The sequence below is a fragment of the Diplotaxodon limnothrissa genome, linkage group LG14 (genome assembly GCF_057381915.1).
Source record: "Diplotaxodon limnothrissa isolate DT_005_m linkage group LG14, D_limnothrissa_male_GT1.1, whole genome shotgun sequence".
NCBI classification, from domain to species: Eukaryota; Metazoa; Chordata; class Actinopteri; order Cichliformes; family Cichlidae; genus Diplotaxodon; species Diplotaxodon limnothrissa.
In genome coordinates this window covers 35,129,686-35,155,592 of record NC_140609.1, presented here as the reverse complement: position 1 = coordinate 35,155,592, position 25,907 = coordinate 35,129,686, and the positions used below count along the sequence as shown (strand labels likewise).

Below are 25,907 nucleotides of genomic sequence, written 5' to 3'. Positions count from 1 at the left end.
GATTAGAAGGCGGAGGAAAATTAAACAATTTAATAGGCAAACAGTGAAGGAATTACAACCCCATTTCCAGAGAAGCTGGGATGCTGTGTAAAATGAAAAGAGAATGAAATGATTTGCAAGTGATTTAAAGCCTATATTCAATTGAAAGTGGTACAAATACAACATTTCAAATGTTGAAAATGTCTGCTCATTTTTAAGAATCGTATTCTTTGAGTTAAACAGCAGAAAGGCAACCAGGGTGGAGCAGTGCATGGTCTAAAATGCGTCATTGTGATAACTAGGTGGTCCTACATGCACTACTTCTTTTTTTCCTTTTGTCTTTTTAAGACATGTCTCTGTAAGGAGTCTACTGGCTTATCTGCTGTCCAGACCTGTCCCCAGCACATTGGTATTGTACTGTTCCTGATGAACATAGGCACTGCGCTACTTGCAAATCATTCTGTTTTTATTCTTACTTTAAACAGCATCCTAACATTTCGGAGATGGGTTTATAATTGATATGGCTCTTCAGTTAACAAGTTTTACTTACAAGTCAAAGTAAACATATTCAACGATATACTGCAGTACAGTCCAGCATAAATAATTAAAACAAGACATTTTGATCACCAGCATCGTGGTAATGAAATGAAAGAGCACTGCCAGAGATGATTATCAGCAGCCAAGCATACACAGCCATGATGCACTTAGAGAGCTGATAAACACGAAGCTCTTCCATTCAAGCAGAGGAGCACACGGCAAAAAATAGCATATGCCTCCATGAAAAATATATATTATTGACTACAGAGAGAGGAGGAAAAGAGAGAAAATTATCATAAGCCTCGGTGTTCTCCAATCTAGAACAGAGCGAATATGACTAATGGCCTGTGAGAGATAATGACAAAGATGCTAGAGTATGAAGGCTGCGATTTCACCTTGCAAAAGCCAAAGGAATATGTTGACTCTATACTGACATTCAAAATTCAAATTCCCAACTGCCATGTCCATAGCATCACTAAAATGAGGCGCTGTGTTCAGTCCACCATTTAGAGAGTGCACAGCGTACATACAGGAAAAAACAAAAAAAAACACAAAACACAAAACAAAAGGACTACTTTTGAGTCAAATGTGGGTGCAGCATACAGTAAAACTAACATGAAAGTGCTGTCCCGTATGTGTACATCTTCACTTGAAACTACAAACTGTGCAAAGCTCCTTAGAGCACACAGACAAGAGGGACTTTTTATCTGAAATGTGATCAAAGCCTTGAGGCGCATAGGTAGTGCTTAGGTAAACCGGCAGAGCAGAAGCACATTTAACTTCAATGGTGAACACTGAATCCTCAACAGAAAGGTAGGGGGATACAACACAGTTACACCATCTACTAAACAAATGGTGTGGGAAAGGCCTGGAAGAAGGGAATACGAGACTGTGAGAAACAAAGGAATGAGCTTCCTGTTCACACGGAGCAAACCAGAGAATTGTATGTAAAGTCCGAAAAAAGGCAGGGAAAAGCAATATAGGTGAAATACATGCTGCTTTTTCATTTCCTTCTGATACTGTCTTTCCAGTCTTACTGCTTAATTACACGCCCATTAGGCACATGATAATGTAACACACACTGATAACACTAAATACGTTAGCTGTATTCGAAAAGAAAAAGGATGCGTTTCTTATTTTATGACATTTTTACGACTGAATTTCAGCTGTAGTCTGTACAACATGCACACAAATGATTTATGGTGCTTATTAAAGGTTTTAAAGGCAACAACCGAGATCAGAATTGTATGTGTGTTGATCTAACAGGGGTGGGGAAAATATGCATGGGCAAAGTGTCTTTCTGAAATTTGAAGCTCATTTACAAGTAATGGGTGATAATTGAACAAAAATGAAGGTTTACGTTGAGCAATCCTAAATGTTCCTTGGAGATACATTATCCCCACGCGTAATCAGTAAGTCGGATAGAGGTGAATCAGAACACCACTGCAATAACAGCAAATCTAAGCCATCCTCATCAAGCAACACAAAAAAGACAAATTTCCCACTTAAGCAGAAAATCTTTTTCAAATTATTGCCCTTAACGGGTGAATCAAAGCCATTACACATGGTGAGAAATGCTCTTTACTGGAAATGATGAATCTCAAACCTAATTCAAGTATAAAATGATGGTAGTGAGTGAAGTTAGGAAGCTACTAAAGCCTTCCGCTCTGCTTTAATTACAATGGCACTTTATCAGTCTACAGACGAGACCGCCCAAACACGGTCGCTCTCGGTAGCCGCTCTTCATCTGGACCCTTTCTCCAAGGGCCGACAGCAAAGCTCTCCAATTTCTATAGCCGTGCCGGGCACAGTCTCAAATATCAGCTCAGGTTTTAATCTGACCACCTAATGGGATTATTCAGACACAGGCCTTCATTACACACATCAATGAGAGAGCAGAGCCAGGTCACCCCTGCTAGAGAACACTTCCTCTCACCAAGTCCAAAGACGGGTGAAAATCCAGAGGATTGAAGGGGCAAAGAGAAAAGGAAAAATATTCTCCTGTAATCCTCTCTTCTCCCCTTCACTGCCCTCGTCTGTAACTAGGATCTGTTTTTGCTCTCATCAGTCCCCTTATTCAATCTTAATTAGGGAGATTATTGTACTGCATTTCAAAGGTTGCCAAGACTCCATATTTACCATCATTTAAAGAGGTGAAAAACATAAGGACAGAGCATTTAAATTGCAGAATAGCAGCAGTGAAAGAAGGTGATCCCTGCCATCTTCATTGCTATAAAGCATCAAGCGAAGCTACCTCTGACACTCGTATTTGCCGAATGTGAATGTCAACACTAATAACTGTACAAGTGTTCATTTAAAAAAAAAAAAAAGCACAGACACGAAAGAGGTTGTAAACCTCCAGGTATTTTTTGTGGGTTTTAGGCTGGTGTATCCAGCCTGGAGGAAGCTTTGCAAGCTGCTGCACCAAAAACAACAAATTGCGTTTTCGAAAGGAGGTATTAAGTTGTTTTACTGGAGCGGCAATGGAAGGAGGACTACTGATGTTTTTAGATAGCTTCAGCTCTGTGTTTGGGGCACTTTAAGGGAGAGAGAGGAACTCAGAAAGACCAGAAATTGCTCATCTATTTTGCAACTTAAAACGCCGTGTTGGCAAAGAGGACTGTCTGCTCTCACCATGTTACCCAGCGCATTTCCTCTCTGTGCTTATCCCTCTGTGAAATCACACCACCAGCCATGTGCATACGTGAACATATCTCCAGCACAGCAGCTTTGTCTAGTTCACGGACTCTGTGAATTTATGTTAAATTAGAGCAGCTAGGGTGCAAGCTAATCACCTTATATAATCCAAAAATAAATGAAATGAATGGCTGGGTTATGTAGGTGTTTGACAGCACAGAAAAATGAGGAGGCGTATTCGCTGCCGGCATTACCTGCCAATGGACAGATCAAAAAAGACCTCAGCAGCACAACAATGGCCCTGATACTGTTCCACGCTGTAAAAGGCAATGTCTATTAACACCCGTGAGGAAAAATGCAGATAGTGGGGGAACTTTTAGTTGCAACGAATAAAATGTAGTATTGAGATTAATAGGTGGAAGGATGTGCTGTGAAAGACTATAATTCAATCCAGAGGCACGATAGATTTATACAGGGGGGAAAAAATAACAGGAAATCTTACAGCTACTCTAACAACAATGCCATTTCGTATTGGGTTATTCATACCACTCTGAACCCTCACATCTGACATGATCAAGTGGATGATTTACTACCTCCAAATACCCAAGTGACACAATATGTTTTCTTCACAACGCAATGAGAGCTTCTCATCTGAGTCATTTGTGCAAAACACAAGTGAGACTTAAGAAAAAAAATGAATAAATGCTGTGTATATATAATATACATGCATATATATTTTGTAATAAAAATGATTTGTGGCTTCAGAAAACAACATGTATTCTGAGCAGGGGTTTGCATTTCAATGTAGAAGCAGCAGATGCTCGGAGATAGTGCGGGAAATGATTGTAGAAAGCAGAGGGGGCTTTAAAGTGAGAGAAACAGTTTCATAACTCCGTCCTGCAGATACTGTTACTGGGTGTGCTCCAGTCATGTCTGCACATGAAAAAAAAGGAGGAGAGACAGGTAAAAACATTCCTGAGACTTAGCGCAATCACTTGGACAAGGTTATGAAAGAAGCTGGGAAAATGAGAGAGGATTTTCAAAGAGTGGCGCTGGGAGTGGTGTTTTAATATGACTAAAGGAGGAAGAACATAGAGGGCTACTCTAAGAAGTTGAGGAGTGGCAACAAGGAAAACGATTGAGCAAACGCCTTAAGAGCTTGAGGAGTGACAACACAAAATAAAGAATGGCATAATGAGCGAGTGAGTGAGTGAGGAAGGGCACAATCAGAGAAGACACATTAATTCACTGATTTAACAGATCCTCATTACCTCTCTTGTCTGAATTTGCCAGTGGTTTTGAAGTCATGGAAATGTGATGCTGCCACGACGAATAAAAGCTCATCACTGACAGGAATTTAACATGCTGCTTTGAGAGTTGCGGCTGGGGCAAATCTCTTTTTCAGCCTATCAGATATTCCCTCCCAATAGCTGCCATTTCTTCCCGTTTGTCACTATAGATTGTTTTTGCTTCCACTGACTTCGGAGACACAAGCTCATCTCACTTGTGCCATTAAAAGCTTCCCACAAATTCAAATCCAATTCCCTGTCATAAAACCAGTGGGTTAGAAGGATGGGATATGCTGGAGGAGACAATGCTGTGAAACTACTGGAATCAAAACACGGGTGACATCATCTGTAGCCTCAACGTGTGAACATGCAGCAACTTGCAGGACCATCGAGTCAGAAAAACAGCGACTGTTTCTTGTTTTCATCTCCTCTCAGCAGAAACAGCGTGTCATCTCTGACTGAGACCAAGAATTCACACCACCGACTCTCTGCTTTCATATATGGTTATTTGTAGTTGAAATAAACAAAGCCGCCATTGTTATGACTATTATAACAGTAATCCGACATGAAGGTCGCATTTGAAAGTACAGGAAAATACTGGCGCGCCAGAACATTTCAGAAAGCAAGCTGGTCCTCTTGCAAGTATAATATCCGTCATTTTGCGCTACGGGGCAATAATCATTTTTAATGCACCCTTAATGAGCAATGAATATTTACACCAGCATCTAAATGCCAATGCAACTCTTTTAAAAAAATCATGTTTACGCAGGTAACATTATTAATGCATTTGCATCTGCGGCTGCAGTGCTTAGTCAAAGTGATGTGCAGCTGAGTTATTGGGTCAGCAGACATGCAGCAAACAAATCTGCATGTTAGCACGTATTAAGTCAGCAAGAGGTCAGCGAGCTGTTTGTTTACCACACCATCCTACCCTGTGCTTTTTCTCTGTCCCCCCCCTTTTATTTTCTCCCCCTGTTGTTATTTTTGAGCGTAATGAGTGAGTCACCACAAAGCATCACCAACAGCAGCAGCAGCAGCTTCGGAGCCAGTGGTCAGACCCCGGGACAGCGTCTGACCTACTTCATCAGGCTCTCATGGAGGCGTGACAGATCCAACACCACATGGGTGGACAGGGAGGAGGAGGACAGAGGAGGTGAGCTGGGCCGAAGGGGCTCAGCCAATCCCCCTGCTCCATCTGTCTGCCACATCCCTCTCCTCTGCATATCCTCCGGAGAGCAGAAACAGCAAGCCATGCAGAAACAAATGTTAAGATAAATCACTACGATCTCAGCTGCTCTGCTCTCACATGCTCTCCCCTGGTGACATTTGCATTTCACATCTCCAGCCGGGTTATCTCTTCTTCTCCAAATATAAAAAAAAAGACTCTTTTTACACAGTGAGCACTTCCCTCCTCCATTTTATGCAAAATGAGCTGCAACCACAATATCTTCCCCCTCAGTGCTTTCCCCTGGCACAGCACAGAACACAGAAGAGACTTTATGGGGCGGCCTATGCTGTGCAAGCGAGGGAACGGGCCATGCTAATGTCTCATTTGGATAATGAGGTGTGATCTTGGCAGGATCTGAGCAAAGAGCAACTCCCCCTCCCCGCAGTGAGAACGTGGGGGCTAGAAGTCACTCTGTCAGCCTGCACACCAAAACCCTTGTAGGTTTGCAGAAGCAGGAAGTTCAAGGGTGATAACAAGCTAGCAAAGGGAGCAGAAGACCAAGATCCTCAAAATGCTCCCTTAACCTGCATCTGCTTGAAGTGACAGTGTAATAATATACAGGATATACACATGTGGCCTTTGAATCTATGAATAATGCAGGCGGCGATGTGAGAAGCGCAATGTGCTATAGCGCACAGATTGAGACAGACTCCACCATGACAGGCGAAGACAAACAAATTTCACATAGCTAGAGGAGCCTTTGCAAAGCTGACATCATAATGTCTCTTGTCTCTGTCAGAGAAAAGAAAGAGACAAATGGCTGCACGTAGTGGCACTGCTGTTAGATGTCAGTAATATATGGTGCATTACTTGTTTTATTCAAGGATGTTCTTGCCGTAGTCTCGCAAGTTTTATTACACTGACCGATCGCCACATTATCACATTGAGAAAACCAACAGATCCTGCAGCAATGGACTGACCGCCATGTCTGTTTCACAGCTGCTAAAAATAAACTACATTATCTACTGGAATTTACTGTTATGCGGAGACAGTAAAGTATTTTAAATAATACACATGTAAGCTGAAATCTTCCCAAAGTCACTGAAGTGAGTTTAAGATTATTTTTGGTATATTTTGTTACAAAGACTCTTTCAGTAATGGAAACTGGAATATAACAGTGAAGAATCAATAAGGTTTTAGTAGACTTTTAATCCAATAGGAGTGATTAAAAATTTTTAATCTTTTTCTTTCTTTCTTTTCTTGTTTTTTAAATCCGGATGTTAAATCCTGAGCTGTTAATTTCCTATGCGGAAAAAAAAAATTGAGAGATCAAATTTTAGAAAAAATATCTTGCAACAATCTAGACTAGTGAAGTTAAGTACATTTTTAAGGGTGTGTTTCACAACCAGTTAGAGTCGTGATAATATTTAAGGCAATTAAAAGATCTAATGTCGGCTCAGATAGCATCTTCTTGTCAGTAATTTAAATTTATGCTGAGGAAGCTCCCTGTGCTATTTCCCATTACCCGCTGCTGCTTTCCTGCCAACCTGGCGGGTAAGCATTCACAATCATTATATAGGCATACTGAATTCTCCTGACAATAACCTCATTTGCTTCCGGTGAAGAAGAAATGTAAATAAAAAACCACATAGGCCTTTTTTTTCTTAAATCAATGTCACCTTCTCTCACTATCACTGTGTGTTACTGTCTTTGCACATTATAGTGTTGTAGGACTAGAAGGAAAGAAGAAGTGACAACCAGTGAACACTAGAATTTGACACAGGCTGTTACATAAAGGCCTGTAAACAGTTTCATGCCCTCTCTTCCTCTTTCACTTCCCCGATGCTGTCTGGCTGGAAATAAATTTTAAAAATCAGACAGACGAACTCAAATTTCTCCTTCAGTGACATAAATACATTACCTATACATGTCTAACTATTTTTTTTTTTTATTCAAATAATTTTGGCACATGACTAGGATTTCTCCCCCACCTCTTCTTTCTAAACTTCATTTTCTCACATGGCAGCCAACTATTGCGTGTTCAGGGAAGCGTGAACAGATGTTGGCACCGGTTGACTGTGCTTACAGAAGGATCCATCCTCACGCTTTCTTGCTAAATTGATGAGAACGCTGTCACTCCATCCAGTTTAACCCAACTGGTAAAGCCCTGTGGCAAAGCTGACTGCACCTCTGCTCTCTAAAGCAGCTCTCTGCCACAGCTCTGACAAAGGAAGATGAAAGTTAGCGCTGCTAAGCTGTAAGGGGAATCATCCAAAGGTTCACATACACATACTGTTGACATTGTGGAGGACTATAAATACCTTGGAGTACACATTGACAATAAACTGGACTGGGCTAAAAACACCACAGCACTTTACAGGAAGGGCCAGAGTCGTCTCTATTTTTTGAGGCGACTGAGGTCCTTCAACATCTGCCAGAAAATGCTGAGGATTTTCTATGAGTCTGTTGTGGCCAGTGCGATCCTCTATGCTGTTGCATGCTGGGGGAGCAGGCTGAGGGTCGCAGATGCCAACAGACTTAATAAACTAATCCGTAAGGCCAGCAATGTTGTGGGGATGGAGCTGGACTCCCTCAAGGTGGTGTCGGAGAGGCGGATGCTGTCCAAGATAAAGACAATGTTGGATAACACCTCCCACCCACTCCATGACATGTTGGTCAGTCACAGGAGCACGTTCAGTGAGAGACTGAGATTACCGAAAAGCACCACTGAACGACACAGGAAATCATTCCTGCCTGTGGCCATCTCCCTGTACAACGCATCCACTTAACACACTGTTTGCTGCTACAGCTACACATGTTTCTTTTCCAAATATTTATTTATAAGTGACTTATGTATGTATGTATGTATGTATGTATATATATGTATATATTGTACTATTCTTAGTTAGCGTATTGTCTGTCTTGTCTTAATGTTGGTTTAAAATGGAGCACTGTAACAAAAAATAATTTCCCCCAGGGATCAATAAAGTATTCTGATTCTGATTCTGATTACTAGCTGACCCCTAGCTGATCTGATATCATCATTCATAGCTGATCCTGCTAATATGGCTGGAATAATGCAACGTCTTTGACTCACTCTGGCCCCTATCTCTCAAAGACGAGTGCTGGTGTGTGGGTGAGTCAAGGTTAAAATGAGTAAACAAATGCACTTCCCCCTCACTGAAGCTAATTTTCCCACATGTCACAAAACTGTGCGCTGCCAAGAATAAAACCACACATATCCTTTCTCAGGGGTGATAATGACATAATTGTAAGGCCATCCTTGCAAATCAGAACTTATTAAGCTCTAGGAAGAAATTTAAGATGGCAGCATTGATTTGTTCCAAGCACAAAAACAGAGTCTGATGGTGGAAAAGCTGATTATCTTAATGAAAGACTGATTCTGTCTCTCTTAAGTTGGGGAGGATCTTTGAGGTTTAACCGCATTATTCCTGTGGCTTTCTCAGCTGCAATATTTTACAGGGGTGACTGCTTGAGTGACATTCCTATTAGACAGTTAAAGGCTGCTGAGAAGGATTCATCAAAATAACTTACATTGTGAGGCTGTTTAATTGTCTCTATTTTTTAACACGGCCTCTGATACCCGTTGGTAATTAGCTGATTAATCAGGTCTGACGACTTGTCAACTTTCTCTCAGGAGATTTCTGAACTGCATGTAAATGAGTGAGGTATTTGCTAAGAAGAGGCCCATTACATGAAACTCATCTCCCTTGCTATAGATCCCTCCCCCTCCCTCTCTTCCTTTTCCCCTAGACTTCCTTTCCACCTCTTTTTCTGAGAGCGAGGATTGATTAAACCAGGAGAGTGCTTCATTAGATTCTGACAAGTGACACCATTTCTCCAGAACACATGTCCTTGGAGAAAGCCATTTTAGCCCATGTGACTCGACCATAGTCGATGCCATCTCCGCAGCAAACACTATCCCAGAACTAATTGAAACAAGGTGCTCTGTGGCCCTGCTATCTGCATAGGTGACAGCTATGCAGCTACCAATCTGTCCATGAAAACTGAGTAGTTTGATTAAAACACACTTTCTTAAAATCCCCCACGTGTGCTGCATTCCACTGTGGGAAAATAGCTTTTCTGCTATACAAATGAGACGTCATGGACGTTTTATCTTCCTGACATCAAGCAAGGTTGTCGCCACAGCAGGTGAATATTATGGTGGCAATCTATAAGTGAACTTGAAAACAGAAAAAAACAAACAAACGTATGCATATGGATAAATCTTTCTATGGACAAAATTATGTATAATAGTGACAAGATTGCTTGGGTGTCATATTTGTCAATGATAGAGTTTAATAAAGGACAAAAAGACCAGGAACAATGATGATTTATTGACTCTAGTAACACAAAACTCTCCTGGGAGTCTCCATGTTCAAAGACCATTAAAATGGGCTTTTAACAAGGGAAATAAATTATTATTTTGTGTTTTCACTGGTCAAAAAAAATCTGGCAGCTCTAGCAGCTATATGATGTTCTGAACAAATGTGCCGAAGATAGTGGTTTGGTCCTTTTCAGCACAGTACACTTAGCTAGGATTACTGAGGCCTAATGGTGCAGCCATGAACAGCAGCCAGCAGTGGGCTCTCTCACCTGCTATGTCTCAGCCAGACCTCTTTGAAGTTGCAAAGCACAAAGATGCTTTTTGAAGTTAATGAAGCATCAGCACACTTCTTACACCAGCGCCACTGGGTCATTATGCACCGCCAATGTCAAGGCAGCAAAGAGCACTTCAGAAAAGTCAATAGGAAATGTTGCGAACACCCTGAAGTTCCCATGTAAAGGTCTTTTCAGTCATGTCAGCCGTGCAGATCTGCAGTCACAAATGTCTCCTGAACCGAACTGAACTATCTTAACTGAACTCAGAGTTTCTGGTGACAAAGTACACACTATCATGGGAATGCTATCAATTTCACATCATCAGCAAAGAGCGCATAAGCAGATGCATCACACCACTGCAAGATATCCATGTTGCTAGTGTACGAGACACGGGGACGAGACCGCCTCTGTCGCCCTTTGTGTGCATCCTAAAGCAGGAAACTGCATTAATGCTTCAAATCAACCTGAGTTGCTTATAAGGCATTGTGTAATTTGATGGGGCTTCATGTCAGAGCTGAGGCTCTGAACTGTGCTTTCGCAGGGGGAATCTGGCTGTTCTCCCTTTAACTTGTAACTGTTACTATGGGAACTGGCAACATGCTTTTAAGACTTGTGTGGTACCCTTTGAGAATATATCCTTAAAAGAAATCAGGAACTTTTGCCATCAAATAGTACAGAACAACAATATATTCAGCCAGTGTGTTACTACAGAGACGGCAAACAGACCACTGGGTGCTTTGTGGCATTTAATCTTTGATAATATAGTTTTTCTTTGGCGGCAGTTATTAAAGCTACAAATATCAAGTGACAATCTAACTGTCAAGTAGAAAAAATTCAATAATTAGTTTTAATGCATAATTATATGTAATAACTGTAATAATGAAGCACATTCATTATTTGTAAACATGCAGAGTGACAGAAAGGAACAATGACCTACTACTGAGAACCAAATGTATTTTCACAGCCTCGGAATTAGTCATTTTGCTTCCTCTAACCTGCTACTGAGCACAGTGCAAACTTCTTCAAAACTCAAAAGGTTCAAAGACAAAAACAAAGCAGAATGCTTAGATTCCAATTTTGCATGGAGGCGACCTGAAAGCGAACGCACTCACATCGTGTACCCACGCATTGTTCACCTCACTCACTCGATACAATTATATAGACAAATGATGAGAATAAACAGAAAGACTACTGGGACAGTAGCAATGTGGTTTGTTAATTTAAGCAATCAATGAAAAAGAAGAAATAGAAAATTACTTTGGTGCCTTTGTTTTGCCTTTCCAAAAGGGGGTACAGTACTTTATGCCAAACAGTACATCTCCTTGGAACCCAGTTACTCAATACAAGCTGGTGCACAGCGATTTCCTAAGAAAGGCCTGTTCCGACTCCTTTGAAACCTCTATTATAACGCTACTAGCCCATCTGCTTTGGGAGGGCAACTCCTCACAATGCAGGTAATGACATCACACAACATCCTACAAAGCTTCTTTGTCTTAGCCTTACCCTTACCAGCAGAGAATAACACACTGAAAGAGAGGAAACAGAAAAAAAAAAAGGTATGCAATGATACTGTAAGGCGCAGCTGTTCACTTCACACCAAGCAGAGCGTTTCCAGAGACACAACATGAGTCAACATGCAAAGCAATGCAAGTTAGAACACCTCGGCTTCCCAGAAACCAAGCAGCGCAGAGAGCAAAGGGGAAAAGACTTTCCAGTCTGACCAGAGCAAAACTGTGACAGTCTCCCAATACCACACGCACACAGCTGGTAGCAATAATAGATGATCTCCACATTTGTAGTCTGTCTAGCAAGGTCAGATCTGGCATATATTGCAGTTGGGGCTTTGAGGGCATAATATCGTCTCCTATGGATAAGAACCCAGAGGAACCACAGTGCGTGTGTGCCAACAATTATGTGGAATACAAGGAAACTGAATCAGTTTTGTTCAGCATTTTGTTTTCCCCAGAAGACAAGAAGAAGAAGAAGAGGAGACAAAAGAACTAGCACAGAGCTCAGAGAGATGTGAGCATGATGCAAGCAAACTATGATCAATACAGTACCCTCACCTCAAACCCCCAATTTCCTTGATGTTATTTTAGGCACTGATAATAGACCTGCTTTATGTTGCTCCCACACATGTGCTTGGATGTGTAACAGGGCAGGTCGGGAGGGGGGCGGTGGTTCTCACAGTGTGTGAAAGTCTGATACACAAACAGAGAGGATTTTTTTTTTCACCCAACCTGCCATACTGTTCAGCAGGGTGCCCCACAACTAAGGCAAGCTGGATCCACATTGAAACTACGCAGGCGATCTGCTGCAATCACCTGGTATGTGCATGTGCACTGATAGCTGTGTTTATTTGGGCAGAAGGGGGTCTGATCCTTTCTGACTGAATTTTTAGAGGGCTACTGCACTGATCAGGCCATGCCAGAGTTACTGGAGAGAGAGAAATGACCAGCTTAATCAGCCTACCTGTGATGTTGACGTCCACGATGCCGGTGCGAGTCCCGATGCCGTTGGTAGCGTCACAGACATACGTCCCAGCCAAGTCGTAGGTCACAGGGCCCTTGAAGAACAAGGTGTTGTTCTTGATTTCCACATTGCTGGGTAGGGAGCCATTCAAACTGCGATGAAAGAGAGAGAGAAAAAGAGAGAGGAACAATAATGCAGATGCCATAAAAAGGCAGAATTACTCCAGACCACTGAAAAAAAAGGAAAAAAACCCTCCCAGATGCAGCAAAGCAATTCAAAGCGCATAAAAAATACAGTCTCTAGTGCCAAACAAACTTGGATGTGGGTGTGGGTGTGAGATAAATACCAAGAATATTTGACAGTGCTATATTTCAGCCATCATCCATCAAGTCCAAACAAAATTATGAGGACAGGGAATCCCAGCAGGTCCAAACAGGTAAGATATAGCTGATGCCTGAGGACATGGACTTTTTGACACGTGGAATACAAAGCAGTGGCAGAGGAGAGGATTGTAGGGGGTAAAGGGGATGGGGGGGGGGGCTTCCTTCCTAAACTACAGCACAGCACACATGGCTGAAGTCAAAACTCAGGGGAGCTGTCAGGAGAGGCAGCTGATCAAGCGATAAATGCAGAATCTACCAAATGCTGTGCTGTCATTGAGAACTGCAGCCTGTTTCTCCTGCCTGAGGTGTTTGTCTTCATGGTTCACTATCTCTACTGTGTTCAGACTTGCTCATGTCCTTTGATCAGGTCAGCAGACTTTGAGGCCATGGATCATGAACAAACAAAGCCTCTATTGTATTATCTGGACCCTTTTTATGGAGCCCGCAGGCTAGAAAAGGCATCAAATTTCACGACAATTAGATGTTTCCTGTTGAGTTTCCCTCAATTAGCCTCATCACCTGCTCTGAATAGGCCCAGCTTGAGCAGAGTTACAAAACATCATGATAATATTAAAGAGCCCCCTGGTCTGACTGAGGTGAGCTGCTGGTTGTTTCTTTAATCAATAAGGATGCTGCAAAGATTTCCTCCACTACTGTGGGCTCAGAAAGGCACACTGAGAAGTGCAGGTGTGCAAGAACATCAAAAACAATGTAGTGCTCCTATTCATTACAGTGAGAGAAAAACAAAATAACATCACGGCGAGGCAACAATATTAAGTTTCATGCTCACAATGGTCACGCATCAAGCACTTGAGGTTCACTTAACAGGCTTTTAACAAGGCTCTGCAATGACAGGGCGTACGACACACCGACAAGGTATTTAATAAAAATGTTAAGTACAAATAGCTGATCTCCGTGTGGTTAAATTTATCTGACAGAAGAAAATGTCAAAACAAGGCAAAATAAAAATATAAAAAAATACCACAGTATAGTTTTGTAGCAACAAAAAGTCCATAGTTCAGAACAAAAGTAATAGAAAGAGCTGCGGCTGAGCTGTTTTCATTGGCCACCTTGGCAAAGCAATTGCAATGGAGCCACAAACAACCCTCAATACAGTATGTCACGATTCAATAATCAGTTACCTTGTGAGCCGCTATCAAATGCTGAGTTCTGCAAAGCCCAATTGATTTGTTGCAGAAATGAAAGGCCGGCAAACTGTGATTCACCACGGACTCTGCCACTACCGAAGATGTCTGCATTTGTGTCAGACATTTGAATGCATGTCTGCGTGTGCACGTGTGTGCGGAACCAGAAAAATGAAAGACTAACAAACAACTTACGAGTTATGTATATTTTCTATTCCCTCGCTAGCCAGTCATGCGCAAGCATATATATGATATGTGTGTGCATATAGGTGTGTGTGTGATTGGACAGAATGCCAAACAGCAGCATTTAACAACTAACAACATTATGTGGAGGTGAAAAACATACTACCAATAATTAATGGGACTGGTAATAGGAAACTGATAAGATCACAACCTAATTTTAGTTAAAAGAAGAGATTAACAGGATTGCTCTTTTTAATCACACATCTGTCCGCTTATACTTTAAATTTGTGTAACGTGAAATGTTATTTTTTTGGAGAAACCCTAGGCAACAGGAGCAAGGAGCAATATTTAGTAAGTGCTCAAGCAGAAGTAGTTGTACAAAGCTGTTATACAACTTAAATATAATTTAGAGGGCTCTCCAGGTTTTATTCACACTGACTGGTGAGCAAAAAATGTAACCAACAGTTGTTTTATTGTGGCCTTTCATTGACATGACTAATAGAATCACATTTTTCACAATACAGATAAGTAAGCTGGCTAATTAAGTCTGCAGCAATCACACAGTGGAATGCAGCAGTTTACTTTAAATAATACAGATTTTTATTTTTAACGGGAAATGATGCGTCTGCTTGAAATACTTTCTTTTCTTTTAAAAACATCTCATAACTGTAGTGAATTGAATGTATGAAAGAATAGCCATGTTTTTAGCTCACCTTTCCTGTACTTATTGTTCTAATGCCCACTCAAAACTGCTGTGTGCACTTAAAACAGACTCCAGAAATGATGCCGTACGAACAAACATTTCAAAAACAAACAACACAGTTCATACAGGATGCATTCCTTTTTTTAGCTGAGCTACTTGAGTGAAGCTCCCCATTAACCCATTTTGAGAAATAGCTCTGGCAATGTGCTCTAAGAACAAGAGAAAAAAATCAAAGAGGCTTAGATGCTTTCCTCAAGGACTATATATGAAGGCAGAAAGTGATTGTGCAAAGTAAAAGCAAACTTTTTTTAATTATAGTTCCAACAGTAACTTGAACACAACACAAAATAAAAAATATATAAAATAAACCTTTTATGTAGTGTTTTTTTCTTGGAATTTCTATATTCAATTCCTTTTTAGATGTCTGTGTTTGGAGTTGAGTGTTACGCAATCCTGCCAGCTTGTTCTGGATCGTTCCGTCACAGCCTTGTGCTGACCTCCACAGTGGAGCCCAGGGGAACCTTCACAACAGATTTGGCATCTCATTTTCAGTGCAGCAATGGCCGTCCTCTCCTATCTGTCAGCACAGTGCCCTCGTCTTTCTAGATCACATCTCTTAACATCTCTTCCTCTTCGCCTCCTCTTCTCTTCCTATCTTCCTCTATCTCCCTAAATCTCGCCTTGCTTCTGATAAAAAAATAAACCCAAACAGGCCAAACAGAATATCCATTTTGTCTTTGTCTTCTGCTGCTATGTCTATATATCAGTAAGTATCAGTCTTTCTACCCTGAAAGCTAAATCTATGAATAAGACAGAACGGGAGAAAAAGAAACCCCTTCTGTCTCATTAAAATCCAGCAGTCGTCTGTAGAGTAGATACAATGAGGGCACAATGGTCTATTAATCCACATCCACTCAAGTCCACTGACATATTTCTCAACCTTTCTTTTACTAAGCAATTAAAGGACAAATTGCTACATTTATCTCTCAATTTTATAATATAATACTTGAATTTAAAAAGGTGATACTCTTTATATCCGAAGAACCGCACCCACTTTACTTCTTTATTCTTTCCTCGTCTTTTTTTTTTTGGTACTTGCATCTGATATTCAAAGGCAGTGAGGGGTTTGATCAGTCAAAATTATGGCAGTTATGCATTCACTTTTATTTCTTTTATATCTCAGTACTTACTTCATTATTTCTGTAAGCCCACTTTTCATGCTGTTCCTTAGAGCAGATCAAACCTGAGGTTACTTAGCAATTCTCCAACAGCTCGAAATCATGTTTGTGTCTGTTCTAGCCTTTGTATTTTCAGCGGTAGGCTCTCAGGCGAAAGCCCTGATGTCAGGCCTGCGGTATGTGGGCTTAATCCATGGCTCCCACTTCAGCTTCAGTTTCAGCCGTCTCTTTACTGTCTCGGGGACAACCCGCTGCATCTGTGCCCTTCAGAGAACACAACAGCACTAACAAAGATGCTTTCTCACCCCTCTACCTGCATCCTGGCCCTCCGACTTCAAAGCACATCCCCAAAAGCAAAGCAAATGGTGTTCTGTTTGCATTTATCTCCCACTATCTGTGACCATCGGGGAGATAGGGGTATATGTTGCTGCTGTAATAGGCCCATTGTGCTCTGCCTTGGGTCCTAGTCTTATCTTCATTACACGTTTTCTAAACAAACAAACAAATAAACTGAGACACATTTCTGGAGAGGATGAAGGAAGCAGCAGTGTTTTTATCTTTGAAGATTACTTTCTTGTATATATGCCTTGAAACAAATGTTCACTTTGACCATTCGGTGAAATTGCCTCCCGTTGCATTAGTAAGCCCTCTATAAACATTTTTTTCCTCCCCTAGAAATTTAACCTGAGAAAAACAGCGTGTATCCCTGCAGCCTCGTCCTCTGAACCTTAAGGTGTTTTGTTACGGTTTAGCCATACTTACAGTTTCCACTGGTAGATCGTGACAGGGGGGTTAGCATCAGCCCTGCAGGTCAGCTGAACATTCTGACGGTTCAGGTACCAGTTTCCATCAAACCCCTCGATCTGCACCTCGGGTTCATCTGCAAGGAAAGAGCACTCCTGTCAGTTATCCCTCATAATCCACTGCTCTATTATTGTGCCTTTGCTGAAGGACACTAGCAGTTTGCCTTTCCAAACCCGTCCACTTTAAAGTAGCAGATAGCTCATATTAGCTTGAGACAATGGATCAAAAATCGTCTTGACCAGATGATCTAAAAAAAAAGAAAAAATTATCTACTTCTTCACATTTAATTTTTACCTTTATGCTACTTATTCACATGAAAACTGCATATAAAAGATTAAATGGACTAGTAGTGTCAGGAGTTCACAGGATCTAATGGTATACTGCTAATAATTTCAGATAATGCATGATACAAATAATGCTTTACTGGTAAACAGACAAAATGCCAACTGTGCTTATGTATTATAAACATAACTGCATTACGATTTTGGCCACCTAGAGCACTTTGGAGTGCTTATTCAGAAAGGACACCTATTAATTCTATTAACACCCACATTACTCACTGTTCTAACAATTATATAGACATCAATGAACATTTACCTGTCTTAAGGCACAAGAAAACGTATGACATATGAGCAATCGTAGCAATAATAACTGCACATTTATAAAATTATACAGCTGAATGCCATCCTGGATAATGCTATCTAGCCAGGTAGCATAATAGTCAGTTAACCGCTGGCTCTGTCCCTACATTCAAGATGGATGTTGAAGAAAAGAGAGCAGAGATGCCTGTAAGTAATATATAAAGAAGAGAAGAAGCTTTGTCTGGTGTTTTGAAGTTTTTTTTCTAGTGGATGATAGAATACATTTTGCCACAACGTTTAAAAGGACAGGCTCCAGTGGAGTTTGTTTCAAAGTCTCACTTTGAAAATTTAAGAGAAAATAGTGGCAACAAAAACTGGCATTACATCTACCTGAAAGGCAGAACCAGCCAGCTGTTAATGACTGAGTCTAAAGCCCTGCACCAAATACTAACTGTTGGTAATATACCCTAAAAGTAGACTAGGAGGCTATTGTTTAGGTTGTGTGGTTTAATTTTATTTATTTATTCATCTTTTTAATGATAACAATGATACTTTTCAACATTTCCTAAGCCTACTTTTGCAAAAATAATATTAATAATAATTGCTTGAAAACACCAGAATCTTGAAAAAAAGGTTAAAAATTTTGGTCATCCAAATAATACAGCAGTGTAAAAGAACCATTGCACACTTGCCAACACAACATGGAAAAACAGGTCTTGTTTAAGCATTGATTTTTCTCTAAATACATCATTTTTGGTAAATAGTGTTTGTCTTGAATAATTGTTTATTCAGTCATTCTATTAATTATTGATTCTATAAGTTATGTCAACAGAACTGGGGAAAAATAGATTTCTAACATGCTTAGACTGAGTCTGGCGCTGTAGTTTACTGCTCATTTGTTTTCTAGTAATTAACCTTTGTTTTGGTGTAAACTGTGCTGAGTGGTGTCATCTGGTGACAAAATCATCACGTGGATGCAGGACAAAATAAAAGCACAGACAAAAAATAGTGAAGTAGTAGGAGAGCGGTGTCTTACACTGAACGTTGAGCACCACGCTGTCTGTGATCCTCTCATTTCGGTACGTGACGATGCACGTGAGCTTCTGTTTGTGGGTCTCGCGGCTCGGTATCACCACATAGTTGCTCCGGACCGTCACTGTCCCATTCTGGTTGCGAGTCTCCTGGTAAGTGGCTTCGCCTTTCAACCTGGTATCCCATTTGATCACGCTTGGGGGCTTTCCATTCGCAGATACACAAGTTGCAACTGTCATCTTACGCTTCTGAGCCCTAGCCACAATCGTAGGGGTCGTCAAGGTCATACGTGTCATGGGCCGAGCTGCCGAGTAGAAAGGAGAAATTTATTTTCAGGAAGAAAAGAGTCACTCAAGAATGAGCTTGATTTTTTAATTTCACTTTCCATTTTATTTTAGTGTGTAGTCTTGTCTGCTTTTCTAACAATCAATTTCCTGAAGTAAATTAAACTAAGAAGCTGAGATGAAAATAACATTGTTTTTCTTCCTTCACTCCTCAAAGCTCTCAGATGTAGAACCCACTTGCCTATCCAAATGCGCAGTCATCCAATTTCAATCCTTTGTGAGTTGCCAATCAGAAATCTACTCTTAGTACATCAAAAGGCAGGCTTGAGCTTGAGCAAATGCACAACTGAAAGAGATAGGCTATAAAGAGGCCTCTTTGAAGGCTGCCGGTTGGTTATCTGCACACATGTTCCTGATGTTCACTGAGCCTAAAAACTGAGTCACTGAAGCCTAAAAAGTCCTGGGAGGCCAAATGACACAAAATGGGGACTCGGAGCTGACTAAGAAGACCCGGCAACAGGGACTACTTAAGCCAAGTGCTATTTCTTTTACTGGTGCTCAATAGAACACAAACCAACACTTAATTTCTAATTAGCTCTCTAATCAGAGTCAGCACGCAACCTTTTCAAAGCTGCCTCTTTCCAAGATAAACTACATCTCTTTTTTTTGCCACACTACTATTCAAGCCAAATTATACACTCAGAAGTGCTCCTATTGATTTCCATTTCACCTGCCATTTTTATCAACTAACCTCTGCGAAAGTTTCCTGTTTTATAAAAGCTATTAGGCCCATGTTATATGGAATTCACCAATATATATATCATTCATTGACGTGGCTCTTGGTGCTGCTCTGCAACTTCAATAGTTTCAACAACAAAGAGGACAGTTATACCGAGAGCTTCAGCAAACATATAGAAAGCAGCCGGCGTCGAAGAGAAGAGCTGTAAATATGTTTTTACTAAGCCTTTCACTCAGGTTGTCAGGTTGACCCTGTTTGATCTGTTTCAAAGTCAATAGGACACCAAATTTGAGCAACAGGGTTTTCATTCCTTTGATTGTTCATCAGACCAGCATAAGCGTGCTCCAGGAAATAACTCCTTAACTGATGTTCAGACGTTTAACCTGTTTTTTTGGGGGGGGTTTTACTCTCTTATCTTGACTCTAAAGATAGGTAACTTTTCCAGTGAAGTATATGTGACTAACTTTTTTTCCATAGGATCTTTGTAAGAAGTCACAGAATATGTTGGGCAGGTTGTTCCACTCACTAAAGACATACTTTCTGTTTCCCAGAAGCTGGTCATTTTAAATGTTCCCATTCACTCGGTGGATTAAGCTTAATAATTTGATCTCGCTACAATTTAGCCTTTCTTAAATGTAGACGTCTTGAAGATGGATGTTTATCAGGCAGCGTTTTGGGAATATTACTGCCATTAATGAAATCTCTCACAGTTTTAATGAGAAACCCAAAGGTCCATATATACATTATGAACATGTTTTGAATGTTCAGCTACTGCTTTATTGGAGATAAGTCTTGGATAAATTCTAGACACAAGCCTGGAGAATGGGAAACAATGAGAGATTAGATTACTAAGATTTAGATCCCTACAGAACTGCTAAAACCAGATTAGGAAAAAAAATGTTCCTTTCAAATTACAGATTAAAGCAGAATTAAAATCAGTGCAGTTCTTACCATACACAGTAAGGTTGACCATGTTCTCACGGTTGCCTGCAGGAAATGTGGTATACTCGCAAATGTAGGCAGCCTCGTCGGACAGCTGCAGGTTGGAGAACACAATTGTGGTGTCTTCCAATGAGGGAGTACGATGACGAACAGCTGCATGTTTGAAGCTGACCCGCTCCTTGAAGGGCGGCAGCACAGACACACCCAGGGCCGGGTTGGCGATGGCCACATTCTGTTTGGTGCCATTGAGAAGCTTCTGCCAGGTTACTTGGGAGATCTTGACTGGTGGATTACTGTTGCTGAAAACGCAGCGCAGCTCCACTTGTGAACCCACGAAGCCAGACTTACTGGTGTCCATCTGTACCATCTGTCCACTGCCAGCTAGACACAAAGAGGGGGGTGGAAAGGAAAAAAAACATTTAATTACGATTAACAAGTGTCCAAGGCCAAGCAAGCACTCCAGTCAATAGCAAGTACATGCACTGAAAGTCAAGGAGTCAATTCAGCCTCCTAGGTAGTACAAGCACGCACAACACTCAGAAGTCAGACTCGTGGATTCAACCATACGCACCTGTGTGCCACAGATACTATATCTGCCCCCTATACATAAAACAAGTTGGTTCATGGTGGTGGTTGTGTGCGAAAGCTGTGGGAGTTGTTATTAATGGGCACATCCATACAAGCCTGCCTTTGTCCACAAAGGTGCTGTTTCTGATGAGATGGGAGGGCCGAGCGAGAACCAATGCATCACTAATGAATGAGTACAAGGGCAGTGAGCTGGAGCCAAGTCGTCGTCTGCTGCGCTCTCCTCCACCTACCCAGCAACACACTGGGTAGCCTATTGTAATTTTAATTACTTTTTACTCACAAATACTTCAATGACTGCCTGGAGCTCCTATTAGGAGAAACAATGTGTAGTCCTGTGTAAGCACTCAAAACAATGAGAACACACACATTAGCTGTATTAAAAGAACCCAGCAATTAGGCACTCCTCCTTTACTATCTAAGCCTGTGCGGAGCATGGTGGCAAAAGAAAAGGTCAATTAGAGAACATGGACCTTCGGTTTAGTCTTTCATGCATATATTGACCTTGTGCTAAACTGAACTGTTGAATACCGTTCTTTGTAATGCGTTTTTGCTTTTTATTTAACATTAGCAGTTATCAGCCTTGGATTAACTGTTCCTTACAGTCTCTATGCCTTTATTAAGAACTGGAAGCATAAGATGGAAAATTAAGTGACAGGAAGAATAATTACACAAGTCACTCCCTTATTCACACATACCGATCTGTCAGAATTGATCATTTGATACTTTTTTCTATATCAGTATAAACAGAACATTTTGGGGTTTGGATCTATTGGCTTGACACAATCTGTAGTCTCAACATGGATGTCATTTCAGTCAGGGATGTCATTCAGTGCGAGCAGCAATTTTTCCAAACTGAATAACTGATTAGTTGAAAAAGAATACATTAAGTTTTAAGCCTAATTAAGATTAGGCTTAAAACTTTTTGCTAAAGCATATAGTTAGTGTTGGATCAGGTGACCCTGAATCCTCCGTTAGTTATGCTGCAATAGGCGTAGGCTGCTGGGGGATTCCCATGATGCACTGAGTATTTCTTTTCCAGTCACCTTTCTCACTCACTATGTGTTAACAGACCTCTCTGCATTGAATCATACATGTTATTAATCTCTGTCTCTCTTCCACAGCATGTCTTTATCCTGTCTTCCTTCTCTCTCCCCAACCGGTCGCAGCAGATGGCCCCGCCCCTTTCTGAGCCTCGTTCTGCCGGAGGTTTCTTCCTGTTCAGAGGGAGTTTTTCCTTCCCACTGTCGCCAAGTGTTTCCTGTATGTATTATTATAGGGTCTACCTTACAATATAAAGCGCCTTGAGGCGACTGTTGTTGTGATTTGGCGCTACATAAATAAAATTGAATTGAAATTAATGCTGAAGGTAACTAGTGCATTTTTTTGGTTTCTTTTTATAATCTGTAGTAATAGGTCTTCTTCATGGATAACAAACAAGTACAAGTTTCACTTAAACCTGCTCTTAGCTCTGCAGTGTCAGCAGTCTGAACAGATGTGCCATTGCAGGGCACCTACATCCTGTTGTTTCAACACTTCTTTGTTATCTCGTGCTACAATTTATGGTCGTTTCCAGGTGAAGTCTGATCAGAATCAGAATCAGAATCAGAATACTTTATTGATCCCTGGGGGAAATTATTTTTTGTTACAGCGCTCCATTTTAAACCAACATTAAGACAAGACAGACAATACGCTAACTAAGAATAGTACAATATATACATATATATACATACATACATACATAAGTCACTTATAAATAAATATTTGGAAAAGAAACATGTGTAGTTATAGCAGCAAACAGTGTGTTAAGTGGATGCGTTGTACAGGGAGATGGCCACAGGCAGGAATGATTTCCTGTGTCGTTCAGTGGTGCTTTTCGGTAATCTCAGTCTCTCACTGAACGAGCTCCTGTGACTGACCAACATGTCATGGAGTGGGTGGGAGGTGTTATCCAACATTGTCTTTATCTTGGACAGCATCCGCCTCTCCGACACCACCTTGAGGGAGTCCAGCTCCATCCCCACAACATTGCTGGCCTTACGGATCAGTTTATTAAGTCTGTTGGCATCTGCGACCCTCAGCCTGCTCCCCCAGCATGCAACAGCATAGAGGATCGCACTGGCCACCACAGACTCATAGAAAATCCTCAGCATTTTCTGGCAGATGTTGAAGGACCTCAGTCGCCTCAAAAAATAGAGACGACTCTGGCCCTTCCTGTAAAGTGCTGTGGTGTTTTTAGCCCAGTCCAGTTTATTGTCAATGTGTACTCCAAGGTATTTATAGTCCTCCACAATGTCAACACTGACCCCCTGGATTGAAACAGGGGTCAAGTGTTTCCTGGTCTTCCTGAAGTCCACGATCAGTTCCTTGGTCTTTGCCACGTTGAGCTGCAGATGATTCTGCTCACACCACGTGACAAAGGAGTCGACCACAGCCCGGTACTCTGTCTCATCATCCCTGCTGATGCATCCAACCACCGCAGAGTCATCAGAAAACTTCTGAAGATGGCAGGTCTCTGTGCAGTGGCTGAAGTCTGTGGTGTAGAGGGTGAAGAGGAAGGGGGAGAGGACAGTCCCCTGTGGTGCCCCTGTGTTGCTAATCACCTTGTCAGACACACACTGTGGGAGACGTACATATTGTGGTCTTCCTGTCAGGTAATCAACAATCCAGGACACCAGAGAAGCATCCACCTGCATCGCTGCTAACTTATCACCCAGGAGGGTCGGCCTGATGGTGTTGAAAGCACTGGAAAAGTCAAAAAACATGACCCTCACAGTGCTCGCCGGCTGGTCCAGATGGGTGTAGACACGATTGAGCAGGTAGATGATGGCGTCCTCTGTTCCGAGACGAGGCTGATAAGCGAACTGAAGGGGATCCAGATGTGGTCTTACTATGGGTCGCAGCTGGTCCAGGATGAGCCTTTCCAGGGTCTTCATGATGTGGGAGGTCAGTGCCACGGGCCTGTAATCCTGGGGGCCACTGGGACGAGGCGTCTTTGGTACAGGGACGAGGCATGATGTCTTCCACATCACCGGGACCCTCTGCAGACTCAGACTCAGCATAAACAGTTTATGAAAGACTCCACACAGCTGGGGGGCACAGGCCTTGAGGACAAGGGGACTCACTCCGTCTGGTCCAGCAGACTTGCCTGAGTGAAGTCTCCTCATTTGCATCTCAACCTGGTATTGAGTGAAGGTGATGGGTGGGGGAGGGGTGTCAGGAATCTCACAGGAGGCAACATGTGAAGAGAGAGGCTGGCACAGTGGTGTGGCTCTGGATTCCAGGCTGACTGCAGGTGAGGTTGTGGGGGTGGGAGCAGACACTGTGGTGTCGAATCTATTGAAAAACAGATTCAACTCGTCGGCTCTATTCTCACCTCCCTCAGCTCCCCTGCTGTTGGTTGGCCTGAATCCAGTGATGGTCTTCATGCCCCTCCACACCTCTCTCATGCTGTTCTGCTGGAGTTTCCACTCCAGCTTCCTCCTGTAATTGTCCTTAGCCTCTCTGATCTTGTCCTTTAGTAACACCTGGACCTTCCTCACCTCCTCTTTGTTGCCCCCTCTGAAAGCCCTCTTCTTGTTGTTGAGGAGGGCTTTGATGTCCTTAGTCACCCACGGCTTGTTATTTGGGTAACAATGAACAGTCTGAGCTGGAACAATGGAGTCGGTGCAGAAAGTTATGTAGTCTGTGATACACTCAGTAAGCCCATTGATGTCCTCGGCGTGAGGCTCACAGAGTGTTTCCCAGTCGGTCACCTCGAAACAGCCCTGTAGTTCCGCTATTGCCTCCTCTGACCACCTCCTAACAGTCCTGGTGGTCACAGGTTCCCTCCTCACAATTGGCACATAGCGGGGGGTGAGGTGAATCAGGTTATGATCTGACCTACCAAGTGGGGGGAGGGAGGAGGAGCTGTATGCATCCTTGACGTTAGCATACAGTAAGTCTAAAGTTTTCTCTCCCCTGGTGGGACAGTCCACATATTGTTTGAATGTTGGTAGTGTATTGTCCAGTGATACATGGTTGAAGTCACCCGAGATCACAATAAAGGCACTCGGGTGCTGAGTCTGTAGCCGAGCTATGGCAGAGTGGATAGTGTCACATGCAGCTGTGGGGTTAGCAGAGGGGGGAACATAAACAGCCACCAAGATGACGTGAGAGAATTCCCTGGGTAAATAATACGGCCTGAGTCCAACAGCACACAGTTCAGTGTCCGGGCAACAAATCCTTTCTTTGATTGTTATGTTGGCAGGGTTACACCACCGGTTGTTAACTAAAACAGCAAGCCCACCTCCTTTACGCTTACCGCTAGCGATGCTGTCCCTGTCCGCCCGAACAGTGTGGAAGCCTTCCACGGAAGCATTCTCATCGGGAATGACCTGGTGCAGCCATGATTCGGTGAAACACATCAGGCTACACTCTCGGTATTCCCTCTGACTCCGTACCAGTGCTGAGAGCTCGTCGATTTTACTTGCCAACGATCGCACATTTCCCATCACGATAGACGGCAGACACGGTTTAAACCTCCTCCTCGCTTCGAGCCTCCGCTGTCTCACCGTCACCTTTTTTCTTCTCTTCTGTCCTTGACCTCTGCATCCCCGATGTGTTTTCCTCCAAATTTCAGCTGGTACTTCTGCGGGCACTTC

The 25,907-nt window shown here is 42.1% G+C and overlaps 1 protein-coding gene across 2 annotated transcripts in view; it reads right to left on the bottom strand.

Moving 5' to 3' along the window:
• nectin1b (nectin cell adhesion molecule 1b) overlaps nt 1–25,907 on the bottom strand; it is a 161,191-nt gene that overhangs the window by 86,805 nt on the left and 48,479 nt on the right. For both annotated transcript variants that reach the window (XM_085371000.1, XM_085371001.1), the window contains exons 2-5: nt 20,689–21,060; nt 18,719–19,018; nt 17,060–17,177; nt 12,706–12,857 (exon numbers count right to left, since the gene is read on the bottom strand). In XM_085371000.1, the coding sequence (XP_085227126.1) occupies nt 12,706–12,857; nt 17,060–17,177; nt 18,719–19,018; nt 20,689–21,060 (942 nt within the window). The remainder of the gene's footprint in view (nt 1–12,705; nt 12,858–17,059; nt 17,178–18,718; nt 19,019–20,688; nt 21,061–25,907) is intronic.